Raw genomic sequence first — 24,719 nt, forward strand, 5'->3', positions numbered from 1 at the left:
AGGGGTAGACTACCTATTCCAGTATTCTTGGGCTTCCCTGGTGGTTCAGGCAGGAAAGAATCCGCCTGCAATGCGGGAGACCTGGGTTTGATCCCTGGGATGAGAAGACCCCCTGGAGGAAGGCACGGCAACCCACTTCAGTATTCTTGCCTGGAGAATCCCCATGGACAGAGGAGCCTGGTGGGCTGCAGTCCACAGGGTTAAAAGAGTTGGACACAACTGAGCAACTAAGCACAGCACAGCACAAAGATACATACAATTCAAAACGATGAAATAAATGAGTCAGTGCAAAGAAATATGGATATTAAAATAATAAAGGTGGGAATAAATTTACCATTTAGATGTACTTTCTGAAATTCATTTAGTTATTCAGGAAAGCTAACCACTAGTGATTGCCAAATGGAAGAGAAATGTAGGTGAAGCCTATTTAATATGATTTCTTCTGCAAATAGGAAGAATTTAATGCACAGACAAATAAAAGGCATTTGTAAGATGATTGACTGTAGTACATAATGGTCATGCTCAGCGAGAACACATGGAAAAGGTATTGTTATTGAAAGAACTGAAAATTATGCTTTTTTAAAGAAACATTCTTTTATGTGTGAACAGTTGTATTTTCTACTGCAGGACACAACAACATGCTTTTTAATTAAAGCATGCATCAAACTAAAAAAAATAAATAAAATGATTAGCCAGTCTGTGGAAATCAACAGAAGGGATAGTCCCAACCTACTTTAGGTGGATAATAAAAAATACCTAGTGTCTGAAATCATGTTGAAAAGAGTAAGGATCAGACAAAAGGTGGAAATAAGCTAGTATCTAAAAATAGTGAGTTCTATGCCATAGTTAATCAGAAATTAAGATGTGGTCGATTGCTGTGGTCTTCTTAAGGCTTTGACAATTGTGTTTGGGGAACACCCATGAGTGAGGTCACTCCTACTATTGCGACACCAAAAGATAACAGTCACTAAACAAAGAGAAGGTTTAATTTTGAGGACATCTGATTTAGACATTAGGACACAAGAGTTGAAAGCAGAGAAGGCAGGGCTGAAGGGTGAGCAACAGGATTAAGATTTACCATTGGCAAGGCACTCCTGTGGCCTGGGGTGGGGGACTAAATTTTGTCCCACAAAGATATCATTCTAGCACATTTTAGAGGCAAGCAGCATCATGACAGGTGTCTAGGCTAGATAGTTCATCAGGTGGTGTGACCCTTAAATAGGAAGCCTCCTGGAGTGAGCGAACCTCCTTAGAACCACTCCTGGCTAACAGGTGGGTTAACTAAGAATCCAGGTATCTACAGGCAGCTGAGTGGCTGAGAAAAGCTATCAATTTTTCACAAGCTCCCTTGCTCTGGGGAGACCCACCCATGGTGCCAACCTGCCCCCATCCTTCACCAATTCAGAGGAAAGAAACAAATAGCTTCAACCGGATTAAAGTTCCCTCCAGCACCCAGCTTACTGTTTCCAAGACTACCAAATTTAATCTGATGCTCCTCCCAAACCTGTCCTCCAGGGATGACCCCAAGACACCCAGGTTGTCCTAGTCATGGTTTCCCTCTCTGGTCCACTTCACAGAGCAGCCTGCTTGTCCTGGTTCCCACACAGCTGCTGCTGGTACTCTGCAGTAACTTTTCACACTTAGTGAAGGAAGCACAGAAGCACAATTCTAATCAGTACTAATGCCAATATTTTTATTTAAAATCTATTCACTTAAAGTCGAAGTGACATCTTAATGCCATTCAGCACTGATGAAAATGTCACTCAGCATTGATTCACTTGATGAAAGTGAAAGACGAGAGTGAAAAAGCTGGCTTAAAACTCAACATTCAGAAAACTAAGATCATGCCATCCGGTCCCATCACTTCATGGCAAATAGATGGGGAAACAGTGGAAACAGAGACAGACTTTATTTTCTTGGGCTTAAAAATCACTGCAGATGGTGACTACAGTCATGAAATTAAAACATGCTTGCTCTTTGGAAGAAAAGCTATGACCAGGCTAGACAGCATATTAAAAAGCAGAGACATGGCCAACAAAGGTCCATCTAGTTAAAGCTATGGTTTTTCCAGTAGTCATGTATGGATGTGAGAACTGGACTATAAAGAAAGCTGAGCACTGAAGAATTGATGCTTTTGAACTGTGGCGCTGGAGAAGACTCTTGAGAGTGCCTGGGACTGCAAGGAGATCCAACCAGTCAATCCTGAAGGAAATCAGTCCTGAATATTCATTAGAAGGACTGATGCTGAAGCTGAAGCTCCAATCCTTTGGCCATCTGATGAAAAGAACTGACTCATTGGAAAAGCAGAGAAGGCAATGGCACCCCACTCCAGTACTCTTGCCTGGAAAATCCTATGGATGGAGGAGCCTGGTAGGCTGCAGTCCATGGGGTCGCTAGGAATCGGACACGACTGAGCGACTTCACTTTCACTTTTCACTTTCATGCATTGGAGAAGGAAATGGCAACCCACTCCAGTGTTCTTGCCTGGAGAATCCCAGGGATGGGGGAGCCTGGTGGGCTGTCGTCTATGGGGTTGCACAGAGTCGGACACAACTGAAGCGACTTAGCAGCAGCAGCAGCAGCATTGGAAAAGACTGTAATGCTGGGCAAGACTGAAGGCGGGAGGAGGGGATGACAGAGAATGAGATGGTTGGATTGCATTACTGACTCAATGGACATGAGTTTGAGCAAGCTCCAGGAGTTGCTGATGGACAGGAAAGCCTGGCATCCTGCAGTCCATTGGGTCGCAAAGAGTCAGACACGACCAAGCGACTGAACTGAGAACTGAGAATGCCAGTCAGCAAAGTAATTTGCCCAGAATAAGAAAAGAGCTTCATTTTTGTAAAGACTTACTGCTAAATTTCCGACATTTTATTTTTTTTAATTAAAATACAAGGATTGTCCTCACAAACTCTTCCTGAATATTTCATGTGTTTTCTGCTTTATTTGCTGTGCATATCTTCACAGTGTGTGTATTTTTAAGTATTCCTAACAGATGGCTTCAAGTGCTACATATTATATAGCATTAAGTGAAGAGCTTGGTAAACAAATGAGTCAAGGATTAAAATATTTTACAGCTTACAAATCATGAAAGATGTTCAATAACAGTATATTAATAAAAAATCTTTAAATGTAAACATAAAACATTCAATACTGCTATTGGATCGGTCAACTGTTTATGACGAATTATTTCTTAAAAGAAGTGCTAGTCCTATACAGTTTCAGATTATAACCTAAATTAACCTGAGGTTGGCAACTAGTTTTCCTATGAGCCTGGCCTACTCCTGCTTTCTCCATCCAATTCTCCAGGCTTCTCTGCCATTTCCCCCTCATTAATGCCTCCTTCCTAACTGCTGCTGCTGCTGCTACTGCTGCTAAATCGCTTCAGTCGTGTCCGACTCTGTGTGACCCCATAGACGGCAGCCCACCAGGCTCCCCCATCCCTGGGATTCTCCAAGCAAGAACACTGGAGTGGGTTGCCATTTCCTTCTCCAATGCATGAAAGTGAAAAGTGAAGTTGCTCAGTAGTGTCCGTGTGCAACCCCACGGACTGCAGCCCACCAGACTCCTCCACCCATGGGATTTTCCAGGCCAAGAGTACTGGAGTGGGGTGCCATTGCCTTCTCCGAACTAGGAAAGGAAATGAAATTCATAAGTCAATTTGTAACCATTTGCCCAACTTTAGCAAAATTTTGCTGAAGGAAGTTCAAAGCGCAGGTTCAAGTTGAGAATTCAGAATAATCAGCTGTGATTTTAATGACCTATGCTCTCTAGCTCCTTTTCTGCAAGAGACTAATCTAGTGGTTGGCACTAGTTTCCACTGAGGGTTTGTGTGATGATTGAAACCAAAAGACCAAAAAACCAGGTAACTTTTGCCAGTGTACAGATGTCTTTGAATCCATTTTACACTCTTAACTTTCTAGCCATTATTCCATCGAGGGATAAAAACCAATGAAATATCCTGCTACTGAATGTTTCTCTTTCACATGTGAAAGAAAGTGTTAGTCGCTCAAGTCTTGTCCGACTTGCGACCCCATTAGCTGTAGCTCCCCACAGGCTCCTCTGTCCATGGAATTCTCCAAGCAGAAATACTGGAGTGGGTAGACATTCCCTTCTCCAGGGGATCTTCCTGACCCAAGGATGAACCTGGGTCTCCAGCATTGCTGAAGCAACTTAGCAGCAGCAGCTCCAGCATTGCAGGCAGATTATTTACCACTGAGCCACCTGGGAAGCGCCCCCCCTCACACTAACCTTATTTTAAATTGTTATTTTCAACCTAGTACATAATGGTCTTTTCCTAATCACTAATGGTCTTTTCCTAATCATCCAACGTTTCCAGAATCTGATGCAAGATCTAACAAGACTCTTACATTTCATTCTCGATTTCCCCAGACATAAGAACTCGACTCAGTTTTGATTGTGAAAATAATGTAAGCTTTTTATGAACGATTTGACAAAATGATTATAACTACAAAGTTACAAAGTGCCTGTTAAATAAAACCCCTCACCTTCAGGTCACAAGTTGGCTTCACTTGCATCAAGGCTCACTGCCCAATTTCATACATACCTTCAAAAACTTTATTCTACTGCACTCCATATGTGGCTGCGTTCTGTTTCCTTTCTACGCTAATATCTTGTACCTCACTTTTCCAGACGTCTGTGGGGCTGAGAAGGATGCCCTCCTGAATCAAGCTTGGCTACCACATCAGAACAAAGGCAGGCACTCTGGCAGTTTCACATTAAGGCCTGTGTGCATTTTTGCCTTCCCCATCACAACAGCAAATCTTAATGCACAACAATCATTTAGAAGCATCAGCAGTATGAACTATGTATTCTGCATAATGTATTGTGCATATCTTATAAGCAGTCTATCTGTATTAAGTTTCGTCAGACAAGTTTCTTTAAAACACAAAATATTCACATCATCAAAAAACTAGGAAAAAAAAACAGAAAACCAACCAAAACATGTTCATAAATAAATTCAGGACTGGCAAGGAAAGTTGCTTTAAGTTAAAAAAAAAAAATTCTCTTAAAATACATTAAGAAAAAAGGGAGTGGGTCTCTATCTCAGTGGTACTCAGATTTGAATATGCATTTGAACCACCTGCAGTTCTTGTTAATAGAGCTTTCTGGGTCCTGTCCCCGGATTTTCTAATGAAGTGGGTCTGGAATTGGGCCTGAGACTCTGCATTCTTCCAAGTTCCCAGGTGCTACTGCCATTGCTGCTCTGGGGACACCACTTTGAGAACTAGTGATCTCATCAACCAGCTTTCCAGATCTGGTTGGCCAACTCCTTTAAAAGTACAGTAGAATTTTAAACCTGCTGATGTACAAAATCAAAGAGACTATGGAATCAAGGACCACTGTATTTCAACAGAAAAATGTGTTTTACATCCCCAAATCACATCACACACAGCACACTGACTTTAGACGACTGGAAGCTGTCACATACCATATGTGGTATGACCTTAACACAGGGCAGTATTATGTGCTAAACTGACCACTGGGATACTTAGAGTTTTTACCAAAAGGCAAGACCATCATAAATGACACTGAAAAGTCATAGTTACCACAAAGGGGCCTGTGTCAGCTCCTAGGTTAACATTCTGGAAGGCTCTAATCACCAGAGCAGCAGTCCGTGGACTGTCAGTCAGATTACCTGTACTGCCAGGCTCAGGGGCAGGTGTACCTGAGAAAGGCTTTTTCTTTACTGCTGTAAGAACATCTCACATGAGCTCTACCCTCTTAACAGATTCTACGTGCACAATACAGTATTGTTATCTGGAGGCACCATGCTCCACAGCAGATCTCTAGAACTGACTCATCTTACGTAACTGAAACTTTACAGTCACTGAAAGCTACCTCCCGCCTCCCGCCCGAGTCTTGAGCTGTGGTTCCACATCACACGGGCCCCGCATGCCCCTTGGCCAAGTCAGGTTTTGATTAAACACAAGATCATCTGTGCGTGAAGTAAACAAGTACACTCTGCACTGTTTTGATGATTATGATAGTGGTACATCAGAAATAGGGATGCACTGGGCTTCCCCAAAGATCCAGTGGTTTAGACTCTGTGCTTCTAATGCAGGGGGCACCAGTTCAATTCCAGGTAGGGGAACTAAGATTTCACTTGTGCTGGTGCAGTTAAAAATACTTTTTAATTCAAAAAAAAAAAAAAATAGAGATTCACTTAGGAAGACTGTACTAGTGGCCTGCAGTTTTTTTTTAAGAACCAGTTACTAACATTTGGACATCATATCTCACATAAAAATGTGTACTGTCAGCAGTCCCTGAGACGATCAGGTTTAGCAACCCTGGCCTCACGTTCATTTCTATCTGGCCACCACGAGCTGGGGCTGAGCAGTTCAGCTCTCCCACACTGCCACTGTTCCCAGTAACCCCCCCTCTCCTGCCCCTGGCCTGCCTTCTCCTCCACCACATCTATCCGGCTCTATAAACATTTCAGTTTACAGGCCCTGCACCAAGGTTGTGGTATAAATGAAAAAGTTTGCTGGGAACTGTAAATAACCACAATCTCTGTCTCAGACACTGTCATTCACCAGAGCACGAGAGAATAGTGACCATCTTTACTCCCCTCCAGTTTTTTTTTAATCATTTTCAAACTTTGGTTCTCATATTATTAAAAAAGTGGACCATATCTCACACTTGACAACACACCACTGAATACCTCTGAGAGAGAATTAGATTTCATGCTTCTTACCGACTTTTGAGTATGTCTAACAGATGATGAAACCCTTAAAATTTCAAGAATAAAATTTTAGGGGTATAAGAACAGAATCAAGCACTTCTAGTTCATGTAATTATAGGTATATAAGAATGTGGCTTGTAAACATTTGTACAATCATAAAAATGTGAAAATATGACTTTTGTGTTATCATATAAAATCATTTAGGGGCAAATGTAGAATGCTGGGCATCCTACAAGCTTATTAGTTGAAAAGCTGAACAAAAACATTTCTTAGAGGCACTGCAATAGAGCAAACCTACATGGAAAATAACCACTTCAACAGAATAACAACTCTCTACTCCCAAATTACCCCAAATATCTGTCTCAGTAGACTAAGGAAAATAAATGTGAGTGCTAGGGACAGGCAGAAAGGGGAATGACCTGGAGAAATACTAGAGGAGGTGACGAGATACATTATATGGACCTCTAAAACTGAGGACAGCTAGGGGTGAGGAAGGTATTCTGTCTGCAGAGAACTCCCTATTCCTTACCATCACAACTACGATGTGTGGATCACGTCTCATCTAGAATACAACCACTCAACATCCTGCCATACCCACCATCATCCCACACCCTTCGAGTCCTGCTGTCCTTGGATGGCATTCCTGCTGCCTGGGATGGACAGGTGTCGTATACCTGCACTGCAGGCTGAGAAGGCTGGAAGTGGGCAGGAGTTAGTGGTCTTTACCAAGACCTAGACTAAAAACAGTGGTGAGAAATGCTACGGGACGGCCAACTGTAGTCTACTGTTGGGTTCCAGAAGTAGATATTCTGTTAATCATCTTCGATTTCCTCTGAAAGCCTGTACAGTCCTTACCTTAGAAGGCTGTTGTGAAGAATAATGAGATAATGCATAAAGAGAAGGCACTCCGTACAGGTCTCAGATTCCCACAAACACTCAAGATGTAATTTTCCACCAAATTGTTAAGTTCTGTCCCTGTGAGGGGATGATGTATTTATATATGAAGGGCTGCTAAACAGTGTCCATGCTGAGGTATAAGCCACTCTCTCAATGACTTTCCAAAACTATTTTCATAGTGAAATGAGTCTGCAGGTATTATAGAATCCTTGTTGCGACACATCAAATGATAAGACATCCAAGTACTGCATTTTTAGAAGACAAGGAGGGCTCGTGGACAAATGCATATTCATGCTGTTCTATCTACAATAAGAAATTATGACAACCAGATCAAGATTAAACACTTTTAATCAACTATAATAAACCAATAATCATATATTATATAAAAATTCTGATTCATGCATCAGATTACATAAATTACACAACTGTCACATTATGTAATGTTTACATACTTTTCAGTTTGTACCTGCAAAAATGTATACAAGTTACTAGAGCATTTTCCTTGGTAATTGTAATACTCCTCAGTTATAAATAATGCTAGTATCTTTCAAATACCTGCTAAATATATACATTTCTAGATCTGCAGCATTTTTTTGTACCTCAAAATACAAACCACCTAGAAGAGTTAGTATTATAAGCCCAATGTATCATTTGTTACAGACTTCAGTTCCATTATAAGAGTGGATTTTTTGACATGGAAAATAAATGAAATAAAATGTCAACTCTAGTTTAATGCTTGAAGAGCTTCTACACTTCTTATTAAATACATCAGAAAACCCTTCATATGCAGATTAATTAGTTAAGGTGCTACCTATTGCATATTAAATACTTCCAATGAGTGCATCTGGATTATTAAAGTTATAAATCTGTGAAAATGGGGGCTTTCGGTGTGGGCTGACAGACCCTTCCATCTACAATCATGAGCCAGCAGCACTGCGATCCTTCTCCTTTTACTTCAAAGAGATCGAGGAAATGAGCATGCTTCCTATTTCACTTACACACACGAGTGACACCAACCGTATCTATAAGACATATGAGCACACAGACATCAGAAAGTTTCACCTTGTTTTGCAAATCCAGGGTAGGCTGCTTTTTCTAAAAAGCTACAGAAGAAAATAAAAGCTCTAGTGTAACAATTGATACATTAAAGGCAGCAATTTTTTCCTTTTTTTTTTTTTGAGCTCTCTTTGCTGAAGAATAAGCACTCTTACGAGGGTGGAGGAGTTGGTGAAGGATGAGAAGAAAGCAAGTCTGTCACTAACGAGCTGAGTTTTACTTTAGGTTTCCATTCATGAAACCCCTTTAAATACCGGGCAACATTTTCACAGCTGGAAAATTACAACAAAATCTTCATTTGCTGTTAAAAGCAACAGACATAGTTATGTATAATCTATGGATAATACGACATTCATGGGAGGATGGCAGAACTAGGCTCAATGCAGAATACAGCAGCAAAAAGCAATACTTAAAAGAGTTGTGAATGGGGGACATGTTATTTTATATACAATTCTAAGATTTACTCCCTGGTATTCAATAAATGAACTTGAAGCCTAAGTGGTAGGAGTGTATGTTCAATACTTTGTAGCTGAATTTTAGAATTTGGAGGGGAGCTGGTTGTATAACTACACTATTTAAAAAATATTAGCAGAGGCATTTTTAATTACATTAACAGAACTGTGTTAGCTTAAGACAGGTTTGAGACTATCACAAACACTGCAATTAAAAAAAGAATCCTCTTTTTTGTGGAAATATTTTTGAGCATGCCTTTTTTAAGCATAAAAGCAGAAGTAATCTCTGTCTATAAGTCTATTGTGCTGTGCATTAATGAGTATATATGTTTTATTTCCATGTCTAAGTTACTAAAAAAACATACCATTTTAATACTTAAAAGTTACAGTTTGGAAAAATAAACTACTGTGATCTTTTGGCCTTTTTTCTACAATGCTAGAAATTAATACTCCTCCACTTGCACTTCCACTCACAAACACAGGAAACACTGGCATGTGTACTCAGGAGCTCATTTTTACTTTTCGTTTTTAGTTCATTATATTGACGAATTGATTATGAAAATACAGAGTAAGTCTGACTCTAGGTCATGAATGAAAGAAAGTTCATAAACATCAGAAAAGAACATTTCAGGCAGTGATAAATGCAGATTCAGTTTTCAATACAGCTCTTGTCTCAGAATAAAAGATAAAAATATTGATGCAGTTATAGCCAAATCATTCACCAAGGATAAGTCTAATCCTTAACAGTTTTCACACAGGCCAAGATTCTCTCCTTAAAAATGAATTTCCTCATTAAAAAAATAGTAGTCCCTGAATCATACTTTTTCATGAGCTTTGTTTACATAAAACATATCCCCAGTACAACATTGGTATCGTGGGTCATTCTATAGAAAGTAAATTTGGCCAAAGCATATTAAAATATCTGCAGATAATGTCATAATACTGAAAACACATGGATTCTAATACTTTTTAAAAGTGTAAGAAGAGCCTTGATTATACGAAAAGAAAAACTAAGAATTGTGCAACATTTAACAAATGTTAACTAAAAATGGCACCATGTTAAAAAATAAGTACCAAGACCTCAAATGAGAGAATAAAATTTTACACCAGACTGTGAGGTTTACTACAGAAATTGAGAAGTGAAGGAAAAAGTTGGAAAGAGCTATTTTTCCTTCTCTTTTTCCTCATATTAAAAATTATTTTTTGTATTAACATTTGGGATTTTTTTTCAGAATTTCAAAATTTGTGCTCTCATAGGAAAACTAAAGCAATTCAGAAAAATAAAAATAATAAGGAATTTTAGCTTATGAATATAAACTTGGCCAAGTATTATCTGATTCAAAATATTAAAACTGAGCAAAACAATTACATGTGCTTTGTTATTTAACTCTCAATGAAGTCTTAGTAGAGACAAATATTAGACAAAAATGTATTTGGTAAAAGATTGGGGAATACATGTCTCCTTATACAGGTGAACTTTTCATTGTAAATTTCCTTTAGAAGAAACAGATTTCAGTATTACACAGTATGTATTTCAGACTTTTAAAGTTAAAAAACGAGCAGCAGATGATTAGTAAAATTTTTATATCACTGTTTTCACTTTAAAGACTAATTTTGTACAAATATATAAAGAAAATTCATGAAAGCAGTCAACATTCTGGGGGAGCAGACTTTAAAAAAAGTTAGCATACAGTTTTGTGATACTGATTTATTTTTAAAGGGTTTTAAGTATGTGGAACAGTATAAATTGTCATCCTAGTAAAGATCTGTTCTAAGAACTCACCCCTCCTTTAGTAAATCTTACTGTGGTTCAGAACCCAAATGCAACCATCTGTTCCATTATTTATGTAACTTGAAACCAAGCCTAATTCATCATTCCTAGAATTTGCTCATTGCTCTGGGTTATCAGGCATCAGAATGATCACCCACTCCCCCCCAAATTATCTTCAGATATAACTTCCTAATATTTTCTTTGATAGTATTTTAAAGACATTCAAAATCTCAACAAAACAAATCACATTTGCTTATCTTCTGCTTAAGGCTTAAACAAAGCTCAGATATTACGACAAAAAACTAATTTAAAAAACTCATGCTGTTGTGAAGTTAATGAAGTTTCCTAAAATACATCATTCTTTAAAAAGGGACTTTGGGTCATTATTTTGGAAAAAGAGAAAGGATCTGATGGTAGAATAATATATAGTAGCAGCTTATTTTGAAACCAAGGTTCATATAGTCAAGAGTGATTTGAAGCAGCTTCTCTATAACAAACCATTTAGAGTATTAATAGCAATGCTGATTTGTTTTGCATCGACAGAGCACACATATATTTCCAGATTAAGAAACCCTAATTGGTATCCTATAATTTTAGAGGCAATCAGTTGTTTTTAAATGTTCTAAAAACACACGTATATATGAGGTATATGCACGTATTTTACATACAAAGATACATGAACATCTAGATATTCATGTACACATAAATGTATATAAAATATGAAACCTTTTTTTTTAGTAGTGTTTATAATGATCAGTACTCCTGCAGCTAAATGTCTATAAATTGACTTCTGAGAAACCAACCACAGTTTCAATTTTGCTTTACGAGAAACCTGTTCCTGAGGAATACGTCATGTACTTCTGAAGATACTTCTAGGTCTAAGAGAGATTAGTGGGCCAGCACCAGCACCTAAGTGAATCCTAAGGAACGGCTTATTCACGAGAATCTGGCCCATTTTCACTTTAAAGGTTTAAATTATTGAGCTCACTTCAAAGGTCACTCTTGATAGTCCCTGCTAATATTTACAGGTGAAATAATTTTTCACAATGAAGGAGAGTACGTAATGAAACCTGATAGCGTGGTCTCTTTTTCAGTACCAAGCTTTTCTATTTTTCGTCCTCTTTCTTCCTTCTTTTCTCCTTCCCTCCTCCTGCCCCCGCCCCCGATTATAAATGCAGTACCACTGGCTTGTTAAGTATTGGAGAATTTGCCAGCTTTCCTGGACGGCTCGTAGGGCACTCTGAGAATACTGGGCGTCTCCTCCATCACCCTGACCAGGAGGTTGTCGATGTAGTCCTCCAGCTCCCGGATGTGCGAGTCTTTCCTCCTCAGGAGCTCCTTGTGTTTCACCAGCTCCTGCAGTACCTCCTCGTAGGTCAGACTGCGATAGCCTGCAGTGGCATCAAAGGGGTTGCTCTCCTAGAATAGGATGAAGACGGTCACTTCAATAGAGTATCAGGGGCAGATGATGAACTATTTTGAACTTCAACTTTTTTCAAACCCTCGTCCCTATCCTTGGCGAGAACCCGTGCGACAGTTCACAGCATGTCTAGCCAGTTCTCCGGAGAAGGCAACGGCACCCACTCCAGTACTCTTGACTGGGAAATCCCATGGACGGAGGAGCCTGGTAGGCTGCAGTCCATGGGGTCTCGAAGAGTCAGACACGACTGAGCAACTTCACTTTCACTTTTCATTTTCATACACTGGAGAAGGAAATGGCAACCCACTCCAGTGTTCTTGCCTGGAGAATCCCAGGGACGGGGGAGCCTGGTGGGCTGCCGTCTATGGGGTCGCACAGAGTCGGACACAACCGAAGCAACTTATTAGCAGCCAGTTCTCAGGAAAGGACTAGAGCAGATGTACCCACACCTTGATTACAACTCTAAATTCTTCTAAAACCATTTTTTACACTGTGTACAAATATCCTAGTGTTAATAAATGACCATATAATTTAAGATTAGATTAACAGATAAAATGTTCTATAATAAATATAATTTAAGAAGACGAAACCAAAAGATCTGTAGGAATCAACTGTAGGAAATATAAGACGCTATTGAAAACTAGACCTTTGGACATTAATTTAGTTCTCATGGAATTGCTTCCACCCAACTAGAGTTTAATGTTATGCCTTTGCCTCTTTATTGAAGATGGTTATAAGAAACAGCATTATCAACTCGGCTTTAGATATTTGTTATGAAATGTGGCTGGTGTTCAGAACTACTATATACTATTATATAATAATATTATGTAATAATAGTATATAATAATTATAAATCCATGGGCAACCCTTGCAAGAAGCTCCATGGGAATAACTATTATTTTAACTTATAGGCAAATAGACCTTTTCCTCCTCTGAGAAACTAGTCTATTTTTCTCCTCCCAGTACTAAAACCTGTATAATTTATTTCCCTTTTTGCCCTGGTTGTCAGGAAACTCAGAGTTCCACCACTATCATGCTAACAAGATTAGTATATCTGCACTGTCTTCCACTTCACTTATTTTGTTTAATCTTATTCTGTTGGTGAAAATTCTTTTAACACAAAGGTAAAACATAAGCCAAAAAGGCACTGATTAATGTTTATTATAAAGCATCCTAATATTAATAGAAAGTATTTCTCAGGAATTTCATCAAAAAAGCACTGTATCATCTATTTAAAGTGTGTAATACTGAGATTTTTCATTATGCAAAATGTAAAGTAGCGATCTTTATGGCATTTTATATACACTTCTATCACTACATTCAATGACTGGAATTGGTGTTCATCACTTTCTTTCCAAACATTTCCTTTTGGCTTTAAAGCAAATACACTAAAATCCTGAGGAAATGGACCTTGCTCTTAAGGACTAACAGTATCTAATCTATTCAGTAGAGGACTGAGAACCAGGACTGATAAATATAGATAGGTCTTTTTTTTTTGTCATAGAAATTAAATTTGTATTCATTTTTTAGCATCTATTTTAATTTGCTATGCATCCAAGAGTTTTCATCAGTAAAGTCAAAGTGTAGCTTTTCATCGCCTTCTCCCCCAGCCCCTGTGAGTGCTGCACCAGGGGCATAAGCAAGAGCACAGATGCCAGTATGTTTGTGTTAGCCAAGCACACTCCCTTCTCTAGCTAGGATAAAGGCAAAAAAATGTTCTGGGCTGAAAACTTCTCCAAGCCACAAAATCCCTAAGGTGTTTTAGAGAAGACACAGCTTGCACTAGACCTTCAAAGATTCTGGAAGGTACAAATGCATATGGGAATCTCAAGCAGTGGGCTCTGCTTGTTCAAAGGAGGAAACAAAGCTCAAGGCCCAGGGGTCAATAAAGGTGATCAGCAGAGTACGGCTGGGAAAGAAGGTTCAGGGCAGGGCACAGAGACAGACAGAAGTTGAAATGGTGGGTTCCAAACAGGCCATCAAGGATGTCTAATGCTATCAGACTTAGTGCTATGGGAAACAGAGCCTACTGAAGGCTGTGGAAGAGAGGAAAGATGAGTAAAGCTAAATTCTAGCAAAATGGTATAGCAGTGGGTAAGACCATTTGGAGGGACCATGGTTAATTACAAAGTTATTTAACAGTATGTGGTACAGGCATTCTCACTTGTGTCTGATTCTTTGTGACCCCATGGACTGGAGCCCGCCAGGCTCTTCTGTCCATGGAATATTCCAGGCAAGAATACTGGAGTGGGTTGCCATTTTCCTAGCCCAGGGGATCTTCGCAAGCCAGGGATCACACTCGAGTCCCCTGCATTGGCAGGTGGATAACACTGCGCCACCTAAGAAGCCCCCACTTAATAGTACAGACAAAAGTTAGTAAGAGTCTCTACTAGATTAACAGAATAGAAAGGATGCTAAAAGGAAGTAAGTTTAAATTCTGTTAAACATATTAAAAATAATGTATTTTACCGTTAGAAACTGGTACAGATACAACTTTATGAGTTGTGCTATCTTTGTCCCCCAAACATTTCAAAATATTGTTTTACTACAACAAAGGGACAATTCTAGAGATATGCTGGTTTATTTTGTAGTTTCTTCTCTTTCAGAGCAATTAACCTTTTGTTAGAGTAAGTACACACACATATTTATACGTTTATCTAATTGGTTGTAAGTAGTCTAGAGATATAAAAGTTATAATTTTCTAAACACATTCTTATTGACATTTATTACACTACGCATGTTTCTGAAAAAAAAAAAAAAAAAAAGGTAAGAAATACCATAGAGGTAAGTATATTTAAAACGTTAATTGAAAATAAGCTACTCTCTTACTTTAACCAAAGTAATTCTGTACAAATTTGAGACAGAAACCCACATAGGTCTCACTTTTCCTTCTCTCATAAATGAGACGTTCTCCAAGTTCCCTTTCAACTCTAACATCTCCTGGTCTACAAAGTGATTTTTCTGAACTGCATTAAAAAAAAAAAAATAATGTCCAACTAATGTGATTTCATTTTTCTAATACAACATTTACTGAAAAATAGCTGTTCTTCTGAGAACTGCAGGGATTAATGAAATTAAATGAGATTCATTATCAATTGATTATTTTACTTTTTTTCTTAATTTAACATAGTAATAGTGTCAGATTGAGCCTCTCTTAATCAAATTATACATTTATGAACTGATTTCTCCAAATTAATTAAGTGATAATATACACTTAGAAAATCATTTATATTGTTACATTTAACACTATACCAGCACTACCAGAGAATGTAGCTAAATTTTTAACATTTCTCTAAAACGGGGATTAAAAATATCAGCAAATTCTTTTATTTTGACATAAGTAGCTTAAATCATGCCACAATACAAGTCAATCTAAAATTTAATCTCTCAAAATAATCAATTATTATCCCACAATATTGTTTAATACTTTATAGCCATAATCTAGAATATACAAATCCACTAACTGGCTTATTCTTCTCTTCACAATCATCTTGGAAATACACTTCTGAGCTTTTCAATAAATTTTCCATTTGTCCTTTTATGTGAAAATTTTACCCCAAATTTCTTTATCAAGTTTCTATGCCAAAAAAAACAAAAATCTTAGAAACACATGTACTATAAATTATGTTCTGGAATAAAATAATTAAAAAGTTTTATGCCTAGCTCCAGATTTATCTTGTATTTGAAAATCATGTAAACCTAATTTTAAGCATAAGATTCTTAATTGACTAAATATACTCAATAAATACAACTATCTTTCTGTTTTTTATATAATTCCAAATAAAATAAAGATTAATGCATACAATAGGAAATAAAAAATATTTTCTAGTTTCAAAAATTATTTTGCTTAAGAACTCTCAGGCAAATATAAAAATAAATTATTTTTTCAAAAGATACTTTCAATACTATTTTTGGAAAAGCTAAAATTGAGAAACCTCCAAACTGGTAAAGACTCAAATAACTTAACACAGGCCTCCTAAGTACTCAATTTTTTTCCTCTAGCACTCCATATAGATGGCACATATGTTTTTAAGATGTCTTCTTATATTGAAATTTAATGTAAATTTTTCTCCTCTATTCCTCTTTCATAACCAATCTTTTTTATTACTACCTGACCTCTGTTAAAAATTTCCATATGCAGATATAAGAAAATAGGTATTGGTGAGAGAAAAGAATTACTACATGAAGCTTTCTAACTGGAATTTTAAATAACTTGTGCAAACGACTTTGAGAATTACTAGTGATCTATTTTTACTTTACTCATAGTCTAGCCTCTTAAATTAGGAAATGTATATTTTTTACAATATTTAAATTTCAACAAAAGCAAATTATCAAGACTCAAAATAACTGAAGATTTAAAGAAAGGTTGTCCTGGTAACCAAATATTGGTGGGGTACTAACTGACATCCAAAGCAACTAGAGGAGAGAGAGAGAGATAAGATGAAGGCTTGGCATTCTCTGATCATCTCATTATTGTTCTAATGAGGAACTTTGCTCTGGGAATATCATCTCAGCTACTTTCACATCTTTTGTCCTACTCCCTTCATCTCCCTTTCAGTTCTTAATTAGGCCTTAAAGAGCTCACACTGCCCTTTCAACTGGCTACTGCTCCTGTTTAAACACTGCGCTTTCACAGACAGGTGTTGGCACCAGCATGTAAGACATACAAACTTAATTACAAAATACTACGTCCAGAAGGGGGAAAAAATATAACTTAGTGCATGGCTATTATTGGAGAACTTAATGTAAATTACTTCAAACATCTTATAATCTTCAACATAAAACTTGTTCAAATACTTTTTTTCAACAACGATCAGTAGGAGGATGAGCTTTCTCCTCTTAATTGTATCTTGCAGTAAATTAACAACACCTAGTAATCCTTTAACTGTCATTTAGAATAGTTAGTATTCCAGAGAAAAATAATCACACATCAAGGATTCTTTTATCACCTTTAAATCCCTTAACTAAAACAATTTTCACATTTTATTTCTTTAAAGAATTCTAAGGATGCTTTTGCAGCAATAAATTACAAGATTTGGAAAAGTACATTTACAAGCACACAGAAGTTGTAATTAAGGTTACTTAATAAACAATAGCTGCACATTCAATTTTTTGATGTTGCATTTTGTTTGAGATTAAGTAACTGCCTGATAGAATTCATTTTACTATCTGATCAAAGGCTGACTTCATATATTCTGACGTTTCTTGCCAGAGTGCCGTAATATAAAGACTTGAGTATTTATGAAACATCAAAACGTACAAATCATTTACATAAAACAGTGAAAACACAGTACAAAGTCCTCTGCTTCTATAATGTTTCCTACCATTTTAAAGACAACTATGTTTAGAGTGGTTTACACAACACCATGGTTTCTTCTAGGCCTATCACATCACAGAAAATTGTGATATGTTACTGCTTTGAAAAATTCTTATTATACATCTGGATCACACACGTTAAGGACAGATGGTTCAAACAGCAACCACCAGCCGCTTGGAATAAAGGCTCTATTTCTGTTACTCAGTGAGAATGTAGTTTCCTACCAAGACATGTGCCCATATTTTAGAAAGTAACTTATTCTCTAGGTTTAATATAGTATTTAGAATTGACTGAAGATGTTACTGAACCTCTGCACAGAGATGGAAAACTGAACTTGAAATAACAATGAAATGAACTTAAAACATCTGAATAATCCTTGCAAAATATGCGAGTTAATTTAGCAGGTCGATACCAAGTCTGTTAACATATTTGGTTTCATTCTGACTTAGAAGGTAAATGTCCTACAGGTTCTTTCAAACACACTTTCCTGGTTAAATGGATCTCTTGCCAGGAAGCTTTTCCTATTGTTAAATATTAACAAGCAGTTTTATTTTTCCTTCAATCTTAGTCACAACAACAACAACAAAATGCTAGTTTTCTCCACATGCTCTTATTTCATAACTATTATAATGCTGACTTTGACATATAGCTTTCTTATTCATATTTAAAGAGCCTGCAAACAAAATCTGTATATTCTAAATGAACTTCAATTTTAACTAAAACTGTTTGCTTATACTTCCATAGATCATACCTAAGTCATACCCTATGGTATATTTTGTGTTTCTTCTTTCTCTGCAGATTATTCCACTAAACCATAATCTGTAGGTAACAGAGGGATTCACGGAGATGGAGGCCTTTTTAAGAATGTGCCGCAGACAGCCAGCCAGTGTGTGGCTTGGTTTTTGGTAATTCTCAAACCCTCGATACAACTTACCGGAATCTTCCTGAGGTCCTCATGACTTGTCGGATTCACATGAAAACTGAGCAATAAAAGACAAGCATAAATGTTAAAAGCTTATCACAGTCCATGTGGGAGGAAACATGAAAGCAGAACATTTCAACCAGCACTGAAACAACAATTTCTAAACTCCTACACCACCTGGGTGACTGACATTTAATCCAGGATGTAAAAGAAAAACAAGATTTATGCAACATACTATACTTTTAAACTCTGAGGGAAAACCCTTCAGTTAATACTAGAGTTGAAGAACTGTATCTTTAAATACGTAGTTTCTAAACATGTTTAAATATAAGCAAATTTACCTAGTCAGCTACTTTATAAAATTAAAATTTGTAATATTATCATTCATTTAATACACACGCACATACCTTAGGCCTTCTGAGATAAAACTAAGGAGACTTAAATTAATTTAGGGTGGGAAGCATGTAGAATGAAAAGAGTTGAAGCCATCTTTTAGAACAATTATTCCTATAGGTGTTAGAAAAATTAACCTTTAAACATTTTCCTATCAAGGAGAATGAATTCAGAGCTGTGTGAACCATTTCTGTCATTAATGCATTTCTAAGTAGCTGGTCTTCAAAATTTAAATACCCAAATGGACCAAAACAAAATGGATTTCTTCCATGCAGAGGATGAAAACATCACAGCTGAATGTTATAATCATTTTCCTCTTTAACACGTGTCCATTAGGAAGGGGACTGCAACCAAAAAGAAGCTAAACTTCAAAGCCATCTGCTGAGTAAATATTTCATCGTTGCTATTCAAGTTTAATTTTTACCCAGCACTTAATGACTATTAGCCATCAGAATCTCTACAAAGCATTAATGTCCTAGGAACGTTTTTAATCCTCACAGCCCCCACAAAAAGACTTCACTGTAAAAGATATATATATATTTATTTATTTATTTATTTTTTCATTATCTGTGCAAGTACCTGGAATCCTTTGAAGAAATTCACTTTGAAAACTTTTGACTGCATGCATGAAAAGTCTGGGTACTGAAAAATATCTATTTTCACAGGGAAAAATATCTATTTTCACAAGTATATGTCCCAAGCTGTAAATCCACAGGGCATGTGTGCATGTATGACCACCTTGAGAGAGTTTCTCATATATCCAAGGTTTCATTTGTTTTGACTAAAGGTTTGTGGTAGTAGCTACCAGAACTGGTTGCTGACCTCTTCTGCCTAGAACTCCTGTGGATAAATTTGGCATCTCAGTAGAGCCTGGTGACATGGTAGGGAAGATTGAGACATGTTTTAAATATCAACGATGCACCATTTACAGGCCAGTTTGGCTGACACATTTTCTCATTCCCAGTACCTCACTATCTTTATGGTGTTGTGTGTGGTCCCAGACTAGAGTCACTGTACCAGCAAAGCCTCAAAAGTCTGACAAAAAAGTGGCTTAGAAGAAACAAAAACAAATCCAAAATACATCATCATGTGTACCCCTAGGCCCACAGTGCCTCAGGAGCAGCTGATAACACGCGTGGTTCCCATCCTCCCCGGTTTTTGGTCCAAGGAGGTCAACATCAGGGACCTCAGGACTCTCTCTTCTTGCCCATTATCTCAGTGTGCTGTTCTCTGATAGGTCAAGAAACACATTCTGCGGTGGCTCTCTCCATTCGACTATGATACTCTCGAGGACAAACTGATGGGCTGACAGCACACCACAGTGGTTACAGGCAGAGAGGTGGTGGTGTGAACTCAAATCCTGCTTTTTCCCTTTACACACTTGCCTTTGAGTGTGTCTGGGTTCCCTCATCTGTAAAATGGGAATGCTAACAGGAGGAATGCAACAGTCCCATGTAGGACTCTTGGGAAGATCAAATGAGATGATCCCAGGTAAAACATTCAGCACTGTGGCTAGCAGACAGCACATGTTCAGTAAATTAATTTACTGAATGAATATTTACATATCACTTATACTGTGCCAGACACTGTGTTTAATAATAAGCACTTTAACCAAAATTAACTCATTTCATCTTCATAACCCTTAAGGTAGGTATGATCTTCATTTTCAAAAGAAGGAAATGAGTCACAGAGACGTTAGGCAGCTTCTGGGAGGTGGTACAGGAGGTGAGTGGTGGAAGTGACACAGGATAGCCCTGTTTTCTGCTCATGGATCCACTTAGTGAGCACCGGCTACACCAGTGAAGCCCTGAACACACAGGGCTTGAGGCACGAGACACACAATGTTTTGAGTAAGCACACAGGAGATGTGCCCCTGCAGGGGGAATAGAGCACTCCTGAGTTAAATTCTTAAACCACCTAGAGGAAGGAGGCATTCTAGTGCAGCAAATTAGCCAAGGAGCATCTAAGTCCAGGAAAAAGTAGGACTTAACACTGCATGAAAGATAGGCGTGGCAAGCCAGAGAAAGAGCACAGGGAGGCCCTGTATCATCTGCTACTGCAGGACACCAAGGAGACCAGCACACAGGCAGCAGGATGGGAGGGAGCCTGTGAAGGGTGGTCATGTAGGGGATGAGGCCCCTGGAGCTGGTCCACAGAGCAGCAGGTCACTTCTGGCGAATTTCATCTTCATAAATGCTACTAGATGTTTCATAGGGGCTTCCCTGGTGGCTCAGATGGTTAACAGTCTGCCTACAATGCAGGAGACCAGGATTCGATCCCTGGGTTGGGAAGATCCCCTGGAGAAGAGAATGGCAACCCACTCCAGTACTCTTGCCTGGAGAATTCCACGGAGAGACGAGCCTGGCGGAATACGTCGATCCCATCACATCCTTAAAGAATAAACAGTATTACAGCTGTATAAATCTCATTACATGTGTCAGGAATGCATTATTAGACTAAGAAATAGAAATGCTCATATTATACTTATTGTAATAAAAGTTTTAAAGGAACAAGACATTTAGGACAAAAATTTTACCAAAATCACAAAGCTAATAGTATGTACAATCCAATGGCATTAGCCTATGGGATGAAAGTGAAACTCAGCAACAACCTGCAAACGGTCTGTGAATTGTCAAGAATGGTCACAACTGGAAGGGAAGGAGGTGTGGAGTGCAGAGAGCCCTGGTCTTCGCCATCGTACCTGCGTGTAACCCGAGCGTGCCCACACTCGCGGCCCAGGCAGCCATCTGAGGCCAGAGCTCTGGGACTGGCCATTGCCTGAAATCCAAAGGCAGAACCCGTCCCCTGTGGTCGGCTTTACATTCACAAACTGACGTGTCAAACACACGACCAACCCAGTCATTCACAGCTGCCTTTTTTGATCTGTCCTTAAGAGGGGAAAAGAGTTAACTGAACTGGATTGAATTAGCCTGGGGAGAGATAAAATGTCTCTGTTGATCGATTTGCGGCGCCGATTTGTGATCCTTTCCCCTTGCGCTGCTGTCCTCGTGTCAGACAAGACACTGAGGAATATAGGCTGGCTGCTCAACTGAGTTGTTGACAGGTTAAGGAAAAGGTTTTTAAAATCAGGTGTAAAAATAAACAGACATGCTCATACTGAAAATGTCTTACACAAATTTAAACTTTACAATTAAAAAAAAATTATTCTTCAAAATCAGGACTATTAAGGTGGCAGCAGGAGATTTTAAAGTACCTTTAGACTGATAAAAACATGTTTAAATTCATATTTTAAAAAATGTTTTAAACTAATAAAATGCTTTACGTTAACATTCTGAGGTTTTTAAGTTTAAAAGCTTATTTTTTTTATCTTGTGGTATTCCCAAATTTTAAAGAATTTTTAATTCACAGTACTCAAATATATTTCAAGGGATCACTACTGTCTCTTCAATAACATCACAAAAATTTACTTTGAAGTTAGGATAAATACGGAGTAAGCAAATTAGTGAAACTTAAAACTGTCCTTCAATTTCTGCTATGGACTAGCTTCCCACAGATAAGCCAGAAAAGCAAACCAACGTTTATAAAGTGATAAAACTACAGAAATCACTAAGGCATTTGGCAGTGACCTGAGTTTTTTTCTTTATCATTCCTTTTCTCTTTTTAAAACTCCTTTTGTTCTCTTTTGGAGTGAGAATACCTAAGAAAGCGCAGATACAGTTAACAGTGAAAAAGTTTATCAAGACAAAAAAAAAAAAAAACAGAACAAAACCCACAGAAGAACAAAGATCTATTAAAACTGATTAACTAGCTGCCTTGTCAGTATAAGACAATACAAACTGTGGAAATTCCTGGCTCGAGAATTTTATATCTTTCAAGGAGAAGTCATATAACAACACTTGAAGCTCTACTGAAGGCATTTAAAAATAAGTATTATTACATCTTCCACAATACATCTTTCCAAGATGTGTTACTCTGGAATTAACAAAGCTAAGTCCATTTTAGCCTACAACTTGACCCATTTTGTATTTAAGAAGTGAATTCAAGTTATCTGCAAAATTCAGGAGGTGTCCTGCTTGTCTGGGAGGGAGGGTCAAAGAGAGGAAGGGGAGTAGAGGAGTAACTTTCTTAAAAACGCCATTTAATTCCTGACACTGTACAGGAAGTAAGTACCACTTTAACTACTGCAGAACCCCTGACATGAATTCTCTTCAAGGGAGGGTACCCTAATATTGATCTTCCTGTTTAGTTGAGAGAGGGGGGCTCTGCAGACCTGGAGCTTCATTTGCGGGAGAGATGTAGTTCTGGGGGAGGGGTGTAAAGTGAGAATTATAATACAAAACCTTTAATGAGTGTGAAAAGAGGAAAAGTAAAGTATGCCTTTTACAGAGAAGCAAGGGCAGGAAGTAATGACACTGGTCAAGCCACAACTGGTATTACTGGACTTGAACCATGATACCAGGGTGAGCACTTTACACGCTACCCCACTTAATCCTTGAACATTACAGAAGAGGAAACAGGCACGGCAAAGGTAACAACAACGCTCCAGGTAACACGGTTACTAAGGGGCAGAGCCAGGATTCAGAGAAAAACAGCCAAAGGTCACCATCCGAACTCTTAGTCACAAAGTCCAAGCACCTCCCACACAGGCTTCCACTGGGAGCTGAGAGAGGCAGGTCTCAAGGCAGCCAGCACAATTCCTGAGCATTCTTCCAATCAGAATGACTGAGAAAAGTGCAAGACCCAGACATTCTTACAGACAGAACAAAGGCTGAAAATTAACAGGTACTGAACTTCTTTGTCTGTCCCCTCTGAACTCCCCCGCTCCATTCTGCCCATCTCTGCACCCAAGATGGCTGATCGCTGGAAAGTACGTCACCTGGGCCCCTCGCCCACTGGTTTCCAGCTGTGCTTGACCACTGGGAGATACTTGCGAGAGACTGGAGGACAGAAAGAAGGGGTCTCAGCCCCATGGCACCACAGCTCTGCCAGTAGCTTCTGTACAAACAGCCACAGCTGTCCCTTCACACTCTGTGTGGCAGTCCCTTCCAGACACGGCAGGTCCCTAGCGCTACAATACGCCTTCCTTGGTGTCCCAACCCCGGCCAGCCCTCCATACGCGGTCTCTTCATTCAACTTTCTTCAATTACTCACTTTGAGTGTGTCATCTGTTTCCTGCTAGGAATTTAACTGATGTAAGAATACACAATAAACGCCATACACTGTTCACTCAATAATTTAAAATAAGAAAGAAAGAAAACCAAATGCAGTTCTGAAATGGTTTAACTGAAGTGACTGGGATTTGAATACTACTACTGTACTTTATTATGGCGCCTTCCAGTATATAACACATTTTCACGAACAGAACTCCTTTAAACATGTTTCCCAAGGAACAGGAATCAACACACTGGAATACAGTCTCCCACAGTAAGATCTCATAGGCGAAATCCCGTCTGATCCATCACACCTTCGGATTCTCCTGCTCCCTTGCTCCTATCAGACCCGCTATGTGGACCCCCACCAACATCCCAGTTGTTTCCTAATCCATCTGCATTTACTCACCCCTCTCACCAGAGCATACTTAGCCCATCATCCCTCAGATGTTTCCCCACTTTCATTTTGCCGATCTCTAACTCCTCCCAAGCCCCTCCTGCCGTCCTTGTTACTTTACTGACTCACCTTTATAACTAACCTGAAACACATCCTCACCGCCGCTTTTATGAAGGTTAACAACAAATCACTTTTATTTACAGCAATAGCCTCATTCTCTTTAACCTCTCAGTTCTCTTTGAAGAGTATTCTCTCTTTCTAAGATCTGTGATCTGTG

General features: G+C 38.5%; 1 protein-coding gene across 3 annotated transcripts in view; it reads right to left on the reverse strand.

The window, feature by feature from the left end:
* Positions 1–7,933: 7,933 nt before the first annotated feature.
* Positions 7,934–24,719, reverse strand: part of RAB11FIP2 (RAB11 family interacting protein 2) — a 43,455-nt gene continuing 26,669 nt past the window's right edge. The window contains exons 4-5 of one of the 3 annotated variants that reach the window (XM_006043221.3): positions 18,554–18,599; positions 7,934–12,301 (exon numbers count right to left, since the gene is read on the reverse strand). In XM_006043221.3, the coding sequence (XP_006043283.1) occupies positions 12,074–12,301; positions 18,554–18,599 (274 nt within the window). In that variant the 3' untranslated portion in view covers positions 7,934–12,073. Of the gene's footprint in view, positions 12,302–18,553; positions 18,600–19,716; positions 21,325–24,719 lie in introns of those variants that run through there. The other 2 variants (XM_025274197.2, XM_044935341.1) reach the window with 2 other exon arrangements.

This window comes from Bubalus bubalis, chromosome 23 (assembly GCF_019923935.1).
Source record: "Bubalus bubalis isolate 160015118507 breed Murrah chromosome 23, NDDB_SH_1, whole genome shotgun sequence".
NCBI lineage: Eukaryota > Metazoa > Chordata > Mammalia > Artiodactyla > Bovidae > Bubalus > Bubalus bubalis.